General features: G+C 40.9%; 1 protein-coding gene across 3 annotated transcripts in view; it reads left to right on the top strand.

Moving 5' to 3' along the window:
* The window catches only part of LOC139753338 (MTOR-associated protein MEAK7-like), a 342,712-nt gene that overhangs the window by 61,581 nt on the left and 265,903 nt on the right, over window positions 1-15,228 (top strand). For all 3 annotated transcript variants that reach the window (XM_071669692.1, XM_071669691.1, XM_071669693.1), the window contains exon 3: window positions 5,529-5,738. In XM_071669692.1, coding sequence (XP_071525793.1) covers window positions 5,529-5,738 — 210 coding nt within the window. The remainder of the gene's footprint in view (window positions 1-5,528; window positions 5,739-15,228) is intronic.

The following is a 15,228-nucleotide window of genomic DNA, read 5'->3' as shown; positions in this document are numbered from 1 at the left end:
TTATACATTTCCCAGTCAATTGTATTTTTTCCCTGCAAAAATTGTCCAAATGCCTCTCTCTTCTCTTTCACTAATAATCTTACTTCTTCATCCCACCACTCACTACCCTTTCTAATCAACTCACCTCCCAAGCTTCTCATGCCACAAGCACCTTTTGCGCAATCCATCACTGCTTCCCTAAATACATCCCATTCCTCCCGCACTCCCCTTACTTCCATTGTTCTCACCTTTTTCCATTCTGTACTCAGTCTCTCCTGGTACTTCCTCACACAAGTCTCCTTCCCAAGCTCATTTACTCTCACCTCCCTCTTCACCCCAACATTCACTCTTCTTTTCTGAAATACCCATACAAATCTTCACCTTAGCTTCCACAAGATAATGATCAAACATCCCTCCAGTTGCACCTCTCAGCACATTTACATCCAAAAGTCTCTCTTTCGCGCGCCTGTCAATTAACACGTAATCCAATAATATAAGAAGTAATTTCTGATACTTCTGTGTTGTAGAGACATCAGAAAGGATACTGAATTAAAGATGTCTGAGGTAGAATACAGATACATTTCATAAGCAAGATGAATGGAGCACATGAATTACCATGAACAATTAGAAGTATTAAAGCTTCACATTCTTTAGCTTTGAAAGTGGATTTATCATGATATATATGCCTAGCTACAAAGAAAAGGAATAAGGAACAATAATCTTTATTTGAAAGGAACCAGACAGGGATAATATAGAGTTTTTAACTCTAGAATAATCCAGTAAAGATAGCGAAAATGCATAAGAAACGATACTTGAATGGCCAGCAGGCAAGTTGAAATGGTTATTTGATACAGTAGCAAGTGATCTAAGAAATTTTAGATGGAGTGATTACAGAAACTCTCAAAAGATTAGACTCATGGTTGAAGATAGTACTGGATGAACCTGGAATAGATGATTATGCTAGAGGAGTAGCAGCTGAAAATTGCTATCATTCAACTAGCAAGACAAGTGAGGAAACAAGGCAAGGCAGTATATAGAAATGTTGCTCATCAATGTACAAATGTGGTGAGCACAACATGCCAGCCATGTCACCATGGCAAAATCTATTTTCTTAGGATCTCATAGGTGTGTAGGTGCTCCTTCCCCCTTCATGACTTTCCTTATGTTATCCTGTATCATTGTATCATGTTTAACTCTAATGGATCAAGAAAAGTAGAAAATGTTGGGGAGGGGGGGGGGGGGGGAGAAGAAACCTACTTGTCTTATGAAGTTAGATCAGGGTTTGAAAACTGCAGCCCCCATGACTTTCTTCATGTTCTGTTTCATCAAGTTTGGTGCTGATTGCCAATATGTCATACACATTATATAAATGATTTCCTGAAAAATGTTACTCCCAAGGACTGCATAGTATCCATACATCATACAAGTGATTTCACCAACTAAAGGGGACGGGAGCGGGGGGCTGGAAACCCTCCCCTCCTTATATTTTAACTTTCTAAAAGGGGAAACAGAAGAAGAAATCACACGGGGAGTGCTCATCCTCCTCGAAGGCTCAGATTGGGGTGTCTAAATGTGTGTGGATGTAACCAAGATTAGAAAAAAGGAGAGATAGGTAGTATGTTTGAGGAAAGAAACCTGGATGTTTTATCTCTGAGTGAAATGAAGCTCAAGGGTAAAGGGGAAGAGTGGTTTGGAAATGTCTTGGGAGTAAAGTCAGGGGTTTGTGAGAGGACAAGAGCAAAGGAAGGATTAGCACTACTCCTGAAACAGGAGTGGTGGGAGTATGTGATAAAGTGTAAGAAAGTAAACTCTAGATTGATATGGGTAAAACTGAAAGTGGACGGAGAGAGATGGGTAATTATTGGTGCATATGCACCTGGGCATGAGAAGAAAGATCATGAGAGGCAAGTGTTTTGGGGGCAGCTTAGTGAGTGTGTTAGTAGTTTTGATGCACAAGACCAGGTTATAGTGATGGGTGATTTGAATGCATAGGTGAGTAATGTGGCAGTTGAGGGAATAATTTGTGTACATGGGGTGTTCAGTGTAGTAAATGGAAATGGTGAAGAGCTTGTAGATTTATGTGCTGAAAAAGGACTGGTGATTGGGAATGCCTGGTTTAAAAAGAGGGATGTGCATAAGTATACATAAGTAGGAGAGATGGCCAGAGAGCGTTATTGGATTACGTGTGAATTGATAGGCATGTGAAAGAGAGACTTTTGGATGTTAATGGTCTTAGAGGTGCAACTGGAGGGATGTCTGATAATTATCTTGTGGAGGCGAAGGTGAAGATTTGCAGAGGTTTTCAGAAAAGAAGAGAGAATGTTGGAGTGAAGAGAGTGGTGAGAGTAAGTGAGCTTGGGAAGGAGACCTGTGTGAGGAAGTACCAGGAGAGACTGAGTACAGAATGGAAAAAGGTGAGAACAAAGGTGGTAAGGGGAGTGGGGGAGGAATGGGATGTATTTAGGGAAGCAGTGATGGCTTGCGCAAAAGATGCTTGTGGCATGAGAAGCGTGTGAGGTGGGCAGATTAGAAAGAGTAGTGAGTGGTGGGATGAAGAAGTAAGATTATTAGTGAAAGAGAAGAGAGAGGCATTTGGACGATTTTTGCAGAGAAATAATGCAAATGAGTGGGAGATGTATAAAAGAAAGAGGCATGAGGTCAAGAGAAAGGTACAAGAGGTGAAAAAAAGGGCAAATGAGAATTTGGGTGAGAGAGTATCATTAATTTTAGTGAGAATAAAAAGATGTTTTTGAAGGAGGTAAATAAAGTGCGTAAGGCAAGGGAACAAATGGGAACTTCAGTGAAGGGGGCTAATGGGGAGGTGATAACAAGTAGTGGTGATATGAGAAGGAGATGGAGTAAGTATTTTGAAGGTTTGTTAAATGTGTTTGATGATAGAGTGGCAGATATAGGGTATTTTGGTTGAGGCGGTGTGCAAAGTGAGAGGGGTATGGAGAATGATTTGGTAAATAGGGAAGAGGTAGTAAAAGCTTTGCAGAAGTTGAAACACGGCAAAGCAGCAGGTTTGGAATTTATTAAAATAGGGGGTGACTGTATTGTTGACTGGTTGGTAAGGTTATTTTAATGTATGACTCATTAAAAAAGGGGTGACTGTATTGTTGACTGGTTGGTAAGGTTATTTAATGTATGTATGACTCATGGTGAGGTGTCTGAGGATTAGCGGAATGCTTGCATAGCGCCATTGTACAAAGGCAAAGGGGATAAAAGTGAGTGCTCAAATTACAGAGGTATAAGTTTGTTGAGCATTTCTGTGAAATTATATGGGAGGGTATTGATTGAGAGAGTGAAGGCATGTTTAGAGCATCAGATTGGGGAAGAGCGGTGTGGTTTCAGAAGTGGTAGAGGATGTGTAGATCAGGTGTTTTTTTGAAGAATGTATGTGAGAAATACTTAGAAAAGCAAATGGATTTGTATGTAGAATTTTTGGATCTGGAGAAGGCATATGATAGAGTTGATAGAGATGCCCTGTGGAAGGTATTAAGAATATATGGTGTGGGAGGGAAGTTGTTAGAAGCAGTGAAAAGTTTTTATCGAGGATGTAAGGCATGTGTACATGTAGGAAGAGAGGAAAGTTATTGGTTCTCAGTGAATGTTGGTTTGGGGCAGGGTTGTGTTGTCTCCATGTTTGTTTAATTTGTTTATGGATGGGGTTGTTATGGAGGTGAATGCAAGAGTTTTGGAAAGGGGCAAGTATAAGTCTGTTGTAGATGAAAGAGCTTGGGAAGTGAGTCAGTTGTTTGCTGATGATACAGCGCTATTGGCTGATTTGTGTGAGAAACTGCAGAAGCTGGTGACTGAGTTTGGTAAAGTGTGTGAAAGAGGAAAGCTGAGAGTAAATATAAATAAGAGCAAGGTTATTAGGTACAGTAGGGTTGAGGGACAGGTCAATTGGGAGGTAAGTTTGAATGGAGAAAAACTGGAGGAAGTGAAGTGTTTTAGATGTCCGGGAGTGGATTTGGCAGCGGATGGAACCATGGAAGCAGAAGTGAATCATAGGGTGGGGGAGGGGGCGAAAGTTCGAGGAGCGTTGAAGAATGTGTGGAAGTCGAGAACATTATCTTGGAAAGCAAAAATGGGTATATTTGAAGAAATAGTGGTTCTGACAATGTTATATGGTTGCGAGGCGTGGGCTATAGATAGAGTTGTGCGGAGGAGGGTGGATGTGCTGGAAATGAGATATTTGAGGACAATATGTGGTGTGAGGTGTTTTGATTGAGGAAGTACTAATAGGGTAAGAGAGATGTGTGGAAATAAAAAGAGTGTGGTTGAGAGAGCAGAAGAGGGTGTTTTGAAATGGTTTGGTCACATGGAGGGAATGGGTGAGGAAAGGTTGACCAAGAGGATATATATGTCAGAGGTGAAGGGAACGAGGAGAAGTGGGAGACCAAATTGGAGGTGGAAAGATGAAGTGAAAAAGATTTTGAGTGATCGGGGCCTGAACATGCAGGAGGGTGAAAGGCATGCAGGGAATAGAGTGAATTGGAAGTATGTGGTATACTGGGGTCGACGTGCTGTCAATGGATTGAACCACGGCATGTGAAGCGTCTGGGGTAAACCATGGAAAGCTCTGTGGGGCCTGGATGTGGAAAGTGAGCTGTGGTTTTGATGCTTTATTACATGACAGCTAGAGACTGAGTGTGAACCATTGTGGCCTTTGTTGTCTTTTCCTAGCGCTACCTCGTGCACATGCGGGGTGAGGGGGGCTTTTATTTCATGTGTGGCGGTGTGTCAATGGGAGTGAATAAAGGCAGACAGTATGAATTATGTACATGTGTATATATGTATATGTCTGTATGTGTACGTATATGCATACGTTGAGATGTATAGGTATTTACATTTGCTCATGTGGACGTGTATGTATATACATGTATATGTGGATGGGTTGGGCCATTCTTTCGTCTGTTTCCCTGCACTACCTCACTAACATGGGAGACAGCGACAAAGTAAAATAGATAAGTAAAAATAGGTTCTTGCTAGTGTTACATTATATTTACACCACATATAGCTGCTTTCATGAAAGATGTTACTCCAGCCTACGTTATCTCTATATATCATTTAGCATTTCCTGAAGGATGTACTTCCCAAGGTTTCATTATCTCAACATATATAACATATCCTGAAGGATATTACTTCCCAAGTTTACATTAGCTCTTCATATAGTTACATTTTATGAAAAATGATATTCTCCTGAGCTCTGTTGTATAAAATGCAAACATTTTATGAGTTTAAGATATTATCACTTAATGAGGCATGTTATCCTATACTTTTCAATTGTTCATCCTGGGTTGGAAGATGCATGTTAGCAAATGAATTGATAGGTTTTTCTTAAAGACATTCCTAGTTCAGTATAAGATGATCATATGCATTTGTTGTTATTGAGATGAGAATGTGAATGTTAGCAATAGGTATGCATTTGACTAAACTTGATGGTAATGTTGAAATTGGTCTACTTATGATCACATCCCTTAATGTTTGAACACTTATTGGATAATCATTATAGTTGTTAGATATTCAGTATCTTATTACAGAAACATATATCCAGTCACCTGACAACAGAAACTGCAACAAAACTTATAGGAATACTGACCAAAGGCAGAAATATTGTATCCTTCCCATGCTCTTTAGCAGCGGACAACTTGGGTCCTCTCCTGAAAGGTTCATTAGAGGAACGCCTTTTTCTCACCCTCACTTTGGCCGGTGGAGGTCAAGCAGGAGTGGATTGTAATTCAGTTATAAAGGTATGTGGTTTGGTATTCCATCATGTTCTTTAATCTAAGGGAAGAGAAAATAGTGTATTATTCTGTTTTCATTGTTATCATCACATTTCATTTCTAATGTGTCCACACTCCTCCGCACAGCCCTATCTATAGCCCATGCCACACATCCATATGATATTGGTGGGACATTTCCATAAAACTTACCCATTTTTGCCCTTCCAGATACTGTTCCATCTTTCCACCTGTTCTTCAAGACCCCCAGAACCTTTGCCTCCTCCCCCACTCCGTGACTCTCTTCTGCATCCATGGTTCCATTCGCTGCCATGTGTACCTACTCCCAGATGCCTAAAACTTTTCACTTCTTTCAATTTTTTCCATTCATACTTACATTCCACCTAACTTGTCCCTCAATCTTACTTAACCCGTTCACCTTGCCTTTATTCACTTTCTCTCTCAACTTTCTGCTTTCATAGTCTTCCAAACTCAGTCACCAGCTTTCTGACTCGAGTCTGCCACCAGTGCTCTCTTATCAGCAAACAACAACTGACTCACTTCCCAAGACCTCTCATACCTAACAGACTGCATACTCACCCCTCTCTCTAGGACTCTTGCATTTTCCTCCCTCAACACCCGATACATAAACAAATTAAACTACTATGGTAATATCACATACCCCTGCCGCAGACCAACCCTCACTTAGAACCGTACATTCTCCTCCCTTCCAGCTAATACACAAGCCTTAAACCCTGGATAAAGACTTCTCTCTGCTTCTGGCACCATTCCTCCCAACCACATATTCTTAAGACCTTCCACAAAGCATTTCTGTCAACCCCATCACATGCCTTCTCCAGATCCATGTATGCCACAAAAAATCTATCTGTTTTTTGAAATATTTCACACATTTTTTAAAGCGAACACCTGGTCTGCACATCCTCTACCACTTCTAAAACCACATTCCTCCTCCCAACTCTGATGCTCTTCTCAATCAGTACCCTCCCATACAACTTACACCTTCGTAGTTTGAACTTTTATTCCCCTTGCCTTTCTACAGTGCCATTATACATGCATTCCACCAGTCTTCAGGTACGCATCATGATCCTTACATACATTGGGTATCCTTACCAACCAATCAGAAACATAGTCACCCACTTTTTCAATAAAGTCAATAGCATTTCATCTTATGCAAGGCTTTCACTACTTCTCTCTTCACCAAACCAATCTCCATGGCTCTCTCACTTCATAAACCACCTTGACAAACGCATTTTACATCTGCCACTCCATCATCAAATACATTTAACAATCCTTCAAAATACTCAATCTCTCTCTCTCCTCCTCACTTCATCACTACCTGTTATCAGTTCCCCTTTTGCCCCCTTCACCAATGTTCCTATTTGTTTTGTTGTCTTTTGCACATTATTTACCTCCTTCCAAAACATCTTTTCATGCTCCCTAAAGTTTAGTGATACTTGCTTACCCCAGCTCTCATTTGCCCTCTTTTCTAACCCCTATACCTTTCCTCTTGATCTCCTACCACTTTCTCGTATACATCACCCAGTCATTTGCACTCCTTCCCTATAAGTGCTGCCTAAATGCCTCTCTTTTCTCTTTCACTAGCAGCTTTACTTCTTCTCACCACTAACTCCTTTTTCTAATCTGCCCACCTTCCATCTCTGGCATGCCACATGCATCTCTTGCACATGCCATAACTGCCTCCCTAAATACTTGTCATTTCTCACCCACTCCCATTGTTTCATTTACTCCTGCCTTTTACCATTCTACCCTTAGCCTCTCCTTGTATTATTTTCACTTAAGACTGCTTTCCAAGTACTTACTCTCACCACTCTTCTCTCCCTGACACTGTTTCCTCTTTTTCAAAACATCTACATATCTTCACCCTTGTCTTTGCAAGATAGTGATCAGACATCCCACCAGCTACCCTTCTTAATACATTAATGCCCAAAAGTTTCTCTTTTACATGCCTGTCAGTTAGTATGTAATGTAATGATTTCTGTTAACCATCTCTCTTACTCACATTGCATACATGTATATATCCTTCTTTTTGAACCAGGTATTCCCAATTACCAGACTTATTTTCAGCACACAACTCCACAAGCATTTCTCCATTTCCATTCATATTTATGAATATATACGTTTATATGTGATTGTGGCCTTTATTCCTCTGTTTCCTGTTGCTAGTTTGCTGATGTAAGGGGCAGCAATTTGTTGTGGGGAGAAGAGAATGTATATGTTATCTTTTTTCTTTTCCTTCGTGCATTTGTGCTGTTTCCTGTAGGGCTAGGTGGTGTCAGGAATGGATGACAGCAAGCAAGTATGCATATATACAGATGTATATACGTATATGTACATACGTATATGTAACTTATCTAATGTTATAATACGTAATATGTTATAAAAAAAGAGGGGAGTAGGGCAGGAGGTCAAGAGAAAGGTGCAAGAGGTGAAAAAGAGGGCAAATGAGAGTTGGGGTGAGAGATTTATCATTGAATTTTAGGGAGGATAAAAAGATGTTTTGGAAGGAGGTAAATAAAGTGCGTAAGACAAGGGAAGAGATGGGGACTTCAGTGAAGGGGGCTAATGGGGAGGTGATAACAAGTAGTGGTGATGTGAGAAGGAGATGGAGTGAGTATTTTGAAGGTTTGTTGAATGTGTTTGATGATAGAGTGGCAGATATAGGATGTTTTGGTCGAGGCGGTGTGCAAAGTGAGAGGGTTAGGGAAATGATTTGGTAAACAGAGAAGAGGTAGTAAAAGCTTTGCGGAGAATGAAAGCCGGCAAGGCAGTGGGTTTGGATGGTATTGCAGTGGAATTTATGAAAAAAGGGGATGACTGTATTGATGACTGGCTGGTAAGGTTATTTAATGTATGACTCATGGTGAGGTCTGAGGATTGGCGGAATTCTTGCATAGTGCCATTGTACAAAGGCAAAGGGGATAAAAGTGAGTGCTCAAATTACAGAGGTATAAGGTTTGATAGATGAGTGTCAATTACGAGGTTAAGTTTGTGAGTATCGGTATTATATGGGAGGGTATTGATTGAGAGGGTGAAGGCATGTACAGAGCATGAGATTAGGGAAGAGCAGTGTGGTTTCAGAAGTGGTAGAGGATGTGTGGATCAGGTGTTTGCTTTGAAGAAGGTATGTGAGAAATATTAGAAAAGCAAATGGATTTGTATGTAGCATTTATGGATCTGGAGAAGGCATATGATAGAGTTGATAGAGATGCTTGTGGAAGGTATTAGAATATATGGTGTGGGAGGCAAGTTGTTAGAAGCAGTGAAAAGTTTTTTCGGATGTAAGACTGTGTACGTGTAGGAAGAGAGGAAAGTGATTGGTTTCAGTGAATGTTAGGTTTGCGGCAGGGGTGTTGATGTCTCCATGGTTGTTTAATTTGTTTATGGATGGGGTTGTTAAGGGAGGTAAATGCAAGAGTTTGGAAAGAGGGGCAAGTATGAAGCCTGTTGGGGATGAGAGAGCTTGGGAAGTGAGTCAGTTGTTGTTCGCTGATGATCAGCGCTGGTGGCTGATTCATGTGAGAAACTGCAGAAGCTGGTGACTGAGTTTGGTAAAGTGTTGTGAAGAAGAAAGTTGAGAGTAAATGTGATAAGAGCAAGGTTATTAGGTACAGTAGGGGTGAGGGTCAAGTCAATTGGGAGGTGAGTTTGAATGGAGAAAAACTGGAGGAAGTGAAGTGTTTTAGATATCTGGGAGTGGATTTTGCAGCGGATGGAACCATGGAAGCGAAGTGGATCATAGGGTGGGGGAGGGGGCGAAATTCTGGGAGCTTGAAAATGTGTGGAAGTCGAGAACATTATCTCGGAAGCAAAAATGGGTATGTATTGAGGAATAGTGGTTCCAACAATGTTGTATGGTTGCGAGGCGTGGGCTATGGATAGAGATGTGCGCAGGAGGGATGGATGTGCTGGAAATGAGATGTTTGAGGACAATGTGTGTGTAAGGTGTTTGATCGAGTAAGTAATATAAGGGTAAGAGAGATGTGTGGAAATAAAAAGAGGTGGTTGAGAGAGCAGAAGAGGGTGTTTTGAAATGGTTTGGCACATGGAGAGAATGAGTGAGGAAGATTGACCAAGAGGATATGTGTCGGAAGTGGAGGGAAGAAGAAGGGGAGACCAATTGGAGGTGGAAGATGGAGTGAAAAAGATTGTTTGGTGACGGGCTGAACATGCAGGAGGGTGAAAGTGAGTGCAAGAATAGAGTGAATTGGAGTCATGTGGTATACCGGGGTCGACGTGCTGTTAGTGGATTGAACCAGGGCATGTGAAGCGTCTGGGGTAAACCCTGGAAAGTTCTGTGGGGCCTGGATGTGGAAAGGGAGCTGTGGTTTCAGTGCATTATTACATGACAGCTAGAGACTGTGTGTGAATGAATGTGGCCTTTGTTGTCTTTTCGTAGCGCTACCTCGCACACATGAGGGGGAGGGTTTTTTTATTTCATGTGTCGCGGAGTGGTGAAGGGAATAAATAAAGGCACACAGTATGAATTATGTACATGTGTATATATGTATATGTCTGTGTGTGTATATATATGTAAACGTTGAGATGTATAGATATATATTTTGCGAGTGTGGATGTGTATGTATACACATGTGTATGTGGGTGGGTTGGGCCATTCTTTCATCTGTTTCCTTGCGCTACCTCGCTAATGCGGGAGACAGCGACAAAGCAAAATAAATAAATGAATAAATAAATATGTTTGTGTATCTCTTTGGATGTAAGTGTGCTGAGAGGGGCAGCTGGTGGGATGCCTGATCACTATCTTGTAGAGACGACGGTAAGATTTGTAAAGGTTTTCAAAAAAGAGGAGACGATGTCGGATAGAAGAGAGTGGTGAGAATAAGTGAGCTTGGAAAGGAGACTTGTGTGAAGAAACATTTGGAAAGATTGAGGGTAGAATGGTAAAAGGAGAGAGCAAGTGAGGTGAGAGGAGTGAATGAGGCATGGGATGTATTTAGGGAAGCAGTGATGGCCTGTACAAGAGATGCACGTGGCATGAGGTAGGACGTGGGCAAAATCATAAAGGGTAGTGAGTGGTTAGATGAAGAAGTAAAGTTGTTAGTGAAAGAGAAGAGAGGCATTTGGATGGTACTTACAAGATAAGAGTGCAAATGAATGGGAGATGTATAAAAGAATGTGACAGGAGGTCAAGAGTGGTTGAAAAGAGGGCAAGTGAGGGTTGGGATGAGAGATTATTATTAAACCTAAAGGAGAATGAAAGTATGTTTTGGAAGGAGGTATATAATGTGTGAAAGACAAGAGAACAAATAGGGATATTGATGAAGGGAGGAAAAGGGGAAGTGATAACAGGTAGTGGTGGAGTGAGGAGATGAAGTGGGTATTTTGAAGGATTGTTGAATGTGTTTCATGATAGAATGGCAGATGTAGGGTTTTTAGGTCGGAGTAGTATGCTAAGTGAGAGAGTTAGGGAGAGTGGTTTGATGAAAAGAGAAGAGGTGGTGAAAGCCTTGTGGAAGAAATCCTGCAAGGCGGCGAGATTTAATGGTATTACTGTTGAATTTATTAAGAAAGGGATAACTGTGTTGTTGCTTGGTTATTGAAGATATTCATTGTGTGTATGGATCATGGTGAAGTCCCTGAGGATTGGTGCAATGTATTTAGAGTGCCACTGTATAAAGGCATAGGGGATAAAAATGAGTGTTCAAACTACAGAGGCATAAGTTTATTGAGTATACCTGGAAAATTATATGGAAAGGTATTGATGTAGAGGGAGAAGGCATGTAACGAGCAGTATGGTTTCAAAAGTGGTAGATATGTGGATCAGGTGTTCACTTTGAAGAATGCATGTGAGAAATAACTAGAAAAACAGATGGGTTTATATGTGGCATTTATGGATCAGGAGAAGGCATACGATAGGACTGATAGAGATGCTTTGTGGAAGGTCTTAAGAATATATGGTGTGGGAGGTAAACAGCTAGAAGCAGAGAAGTTTTCAATCAAGGGTGTAAGGCGTGTGTATAAGTAGGAAGAGAGGAGAGTGATTGGTTCTTAGTGAAGCTTGATCTGTAGCATGGGTGTGTGATGTCACCAAGGTTGTTCATTTGTTTATGGTTGGATGGTGAGGGAGGTAGATGCAAGGGTTTTGGAGAGAGAGGTGAATATACAGTTGGGGGATGAGAGGGCCTGGGAAAAGAGTCAGTTGATGTTCAATGATGAGACTGCATTGGTAGCTGATTTGAGTGTGAAAATGCAGAAGTTGGTGACTGAATTTGGAAGAGTGCGTGAAAGAAAAAGTTGAGAATGTATGTGAATAAAAGCAAGGTTATTAGGTTCAGCAGGGTTGACAGACAAGTTAGTTGGAATGTAAGTCTGAATAGAGAAAAATTGAAGGAGGTGAAGTGTTTTGGGTATCTAGGAGTGAATTTGGTAGCAAAAGGAACCATGAAAGTGGAAATGACTCATAGTGTGGGGGAGGGGCAAAGCTTCTGAGAGCAATGAAGAATGTGCGGAAAGAGAGAACTTTATTTCAGAGCAAAAATAGGTATGTTTGAAGGAATAGTAGTTTGAAAATATTATATGGTTGCGAGGTATGGGCTATAGATAGGGATGTGCAGAGGAGGGTGAATATGCTGGAATTGAAATGTTTTAGGACAATATGTGGTGTAAAGTGGTTTGGTCAACTAAGCAATGAAAGGGAAAGAGAGTTGTATTTTGACAAAAACAGTGTGGTTGAGAGAGCAGATGAGGGTGTGTTGAAATGGTTTGGACGCTCTTATTCACATTTACTCTCAACTTTCTTCTCTCACACACTTTACCAAACTCAGCACCAGCTTCTGTAGTTTCTCACCCGAATCAGCCACCAGCGCTGTATCATCACGAACAACAACTGACTCACTTCCCAAGCTCTCTCATCCACAACAGACTGCATACTTTCCCCACTTTCCAAAACTCTTGCATTCACCTCCCTAACAACCCCATCCATAAACAAATCAAACAACCATGGAGACATCATGCACCTCTGCCGCAAACCAACATTCACTGAGAACAATCCCTTTCCTCTCTTCCTACACTTACTCATGCCTTACATCCTTGATAGAACTTTCACTGCTTGTAACAACTTGCCTCCCACAACATATATTCTTAATACCTTCCATAGAGCATCTCTATCAACTCTATCATATGCCTTCTCCAGATCCATAAATGCTACATACAAATCCATTTGCTTTTCTAAGTATTTCTCACATACATTCTTCAAAGCAAACACCTGATCCACACATCCTCTACCACTTCTGAAACCACATTTCCTGTAGGAGAATAGGTGGGTTGCTTGGAATGATTGGCACAATCATTATTCAAAGTTTTCTACTAAATCCTGGGCAGTGTATGAATTGTTCACAGTCATTAATACTGATCGCCACTATTTGGACCCAAACTGATGTGGGTAAAAATGAAAGAATATTGTAAATGGTGGATGATCATTAGTTCTTAAGTCCTTAATCACAAGAGGTGAGATGAAAAAAGGCAAGATGTCTGGGAAGAGCTGGGTGAGTGTGTGTCAGTAGTTTTGATGTGAGAGATCAGGTATTATTGTTGATATGAATGAAAAAAATGGGTGACAGCCTAGAATGTATAACGGGGCAATGGGACAATTAGTGATGTAAATGGAAATGGTGAACAGCTGTTAGAGATGTATTCTGAAATAAGGACTGGATTGGGAAAACCTGGTTTAAAAAGAAAGATGTACATATGTATGCATGAAGTAGAAAAATGGTGAGCAAGCATTATTGCTTACATACTAATTGATAGGGATGGAAAAGAGGGACTTGGGATATGAATATGCTAAGAGGGGCATCTGGTGGGATCTGACCATTACCTAATGGAGCTGATGATGATAACTGATAAAGGTTTTCAATAAAGAGGAAATGATATGGGTGAGAAGAGGATGGTGAAAGTTAGTGAGCTTTGAAAAGTGGCATGTGTGGAAAAATACCTGAAGAGATTGAGTGTAGAATGGCAAAAGATGTATGTGAATGAAAATGGGTGAATTTTTGAGGAAAGGAAGGTAATTAAAGAAGCAGTGCTGGCATGGGCAGGAGAAACTTGTGCGTAGAAGGTGGCTGTGTATGAAAAGGTATTACGAGGTGGGCTCACTAATAAAGTTGCTTATGGAAGAGAACATAAGGTGTATTGGTATTACTTACAGGAAAAGAGTGCAAGTGATTTGAAAATTTGCAAGAGAAAGTGACAGGAGGTGAAGAGGAAGGTGCAGGGGCTTAAGAAAAAAAATTGGATGAATGAGTATCAGCAGATTTTAGGAAGAAAATGGAGTATTTTAAAGGACTGATCAGTGTGTTTCATGACAGTGTGGCAGATGTAGGGAGGTATTAGCAGTTTGAGAGTCATGCCAAGTGTTTGATGAAAAGAGAAGAGATGGTGATATCCTTACATATGATGAAATATGGCAAGGTGGCTGAAGTGGATGGTGTTGCAGTTGATTTTTTAAGAAAGGGGTGACTTTGTTGTTGATTTGTTAGTTAGGATTTTCACTTTATGTGTGGCCGATGATGATGTGCCTGAAGACTGGCAGAGTGTATATGTAAAGGCAAGAGGGACACAGATGATTGAGTTACTACAGAGATATATGTTTGTTGAGTATAACTGATAAGGCATATGGAAGAGTGGTCACTGAGAGGGTGGTGGTATGTACAGAGCATCAAACTGGGGAGGTTTCAGAGGTGGTAAGGGATGTGTGGATCAGGTTTTTGTTTTCAAGAACATGCTTGAGAAATACTTACAGAAACAGAAGAGTTTGTATAAGGCATTTATGGATCTGGTGAAAGCATATAATACGGTTGATAGAGAAATGCTTATAGAAACAGAAGAGTTTGTATAAGGCATTTATGGATCTGGTGAAAGCATATAATAGGTTTGATAGAGATACTTTGTGAGGGTTTGTGAATATGTAATGAGAGGGGAAAGCTACTAGAAGCAGTAAGGAGTTTTTATGAAGAGAGTAAGGCATGTGTGTGAGTAGGTAGAGAGGAAGATTTGATCCGTTGAAGGTAGGTCTGTAGCGGGTGTGTGGTGTCACTATGGCTGTTTAATTTGTCTATGGATGGGGTTGTGAAGGAGTCTAGGGTCTTGGGGAGAGGGGCAGGTATGCATTCTCTTAGGGGTGGGGGCTGGTAGGTGAGTCAGTTGTAGTTTTGGGATGACATGGTACTAGTGGTTCATGTAAGTGAGAACCTGTAAAGATGTTGGAGTTTGGGAGAGTGTGTGAATGGAACAAGTTAAGAATGAATAAGAATAAAAGCAAGATCATTAGGTTTAGCAGCACAGTAGTTGGTAGGCAGCTAATGACCTGGGAGGTGTATTACCAACACCACTTACCTGGGTGGGTTAGTGACAGCTGCATAGTGAGCCAACACTTCAGTGGTTGTCAGGTTACACTCTTCTTACCCAGTAGCAGTATATTCTTTCTGCCTCACCCATATGTGGACCATGGGCATTCTGTCTACAA

This window comes from Panulirus ornatus, chromosome 14 (genome assembly GCF_036320965.1).
Source record: "Panulirus ornatus isolate Po-2019 chromosome 14, ASM3632096v1, whole genome shotgun sequence".
NCBI lineage: Eukaryota > Metazoa > Arthropoda > Malacostraca > Decapoda > Palinuridae > Panulirus > Panulirus ornatus.
Note: the sequence above shows the minus strand (reverse complement) of the source record. Positions and strands in the feature narration are given on the sequence as shown.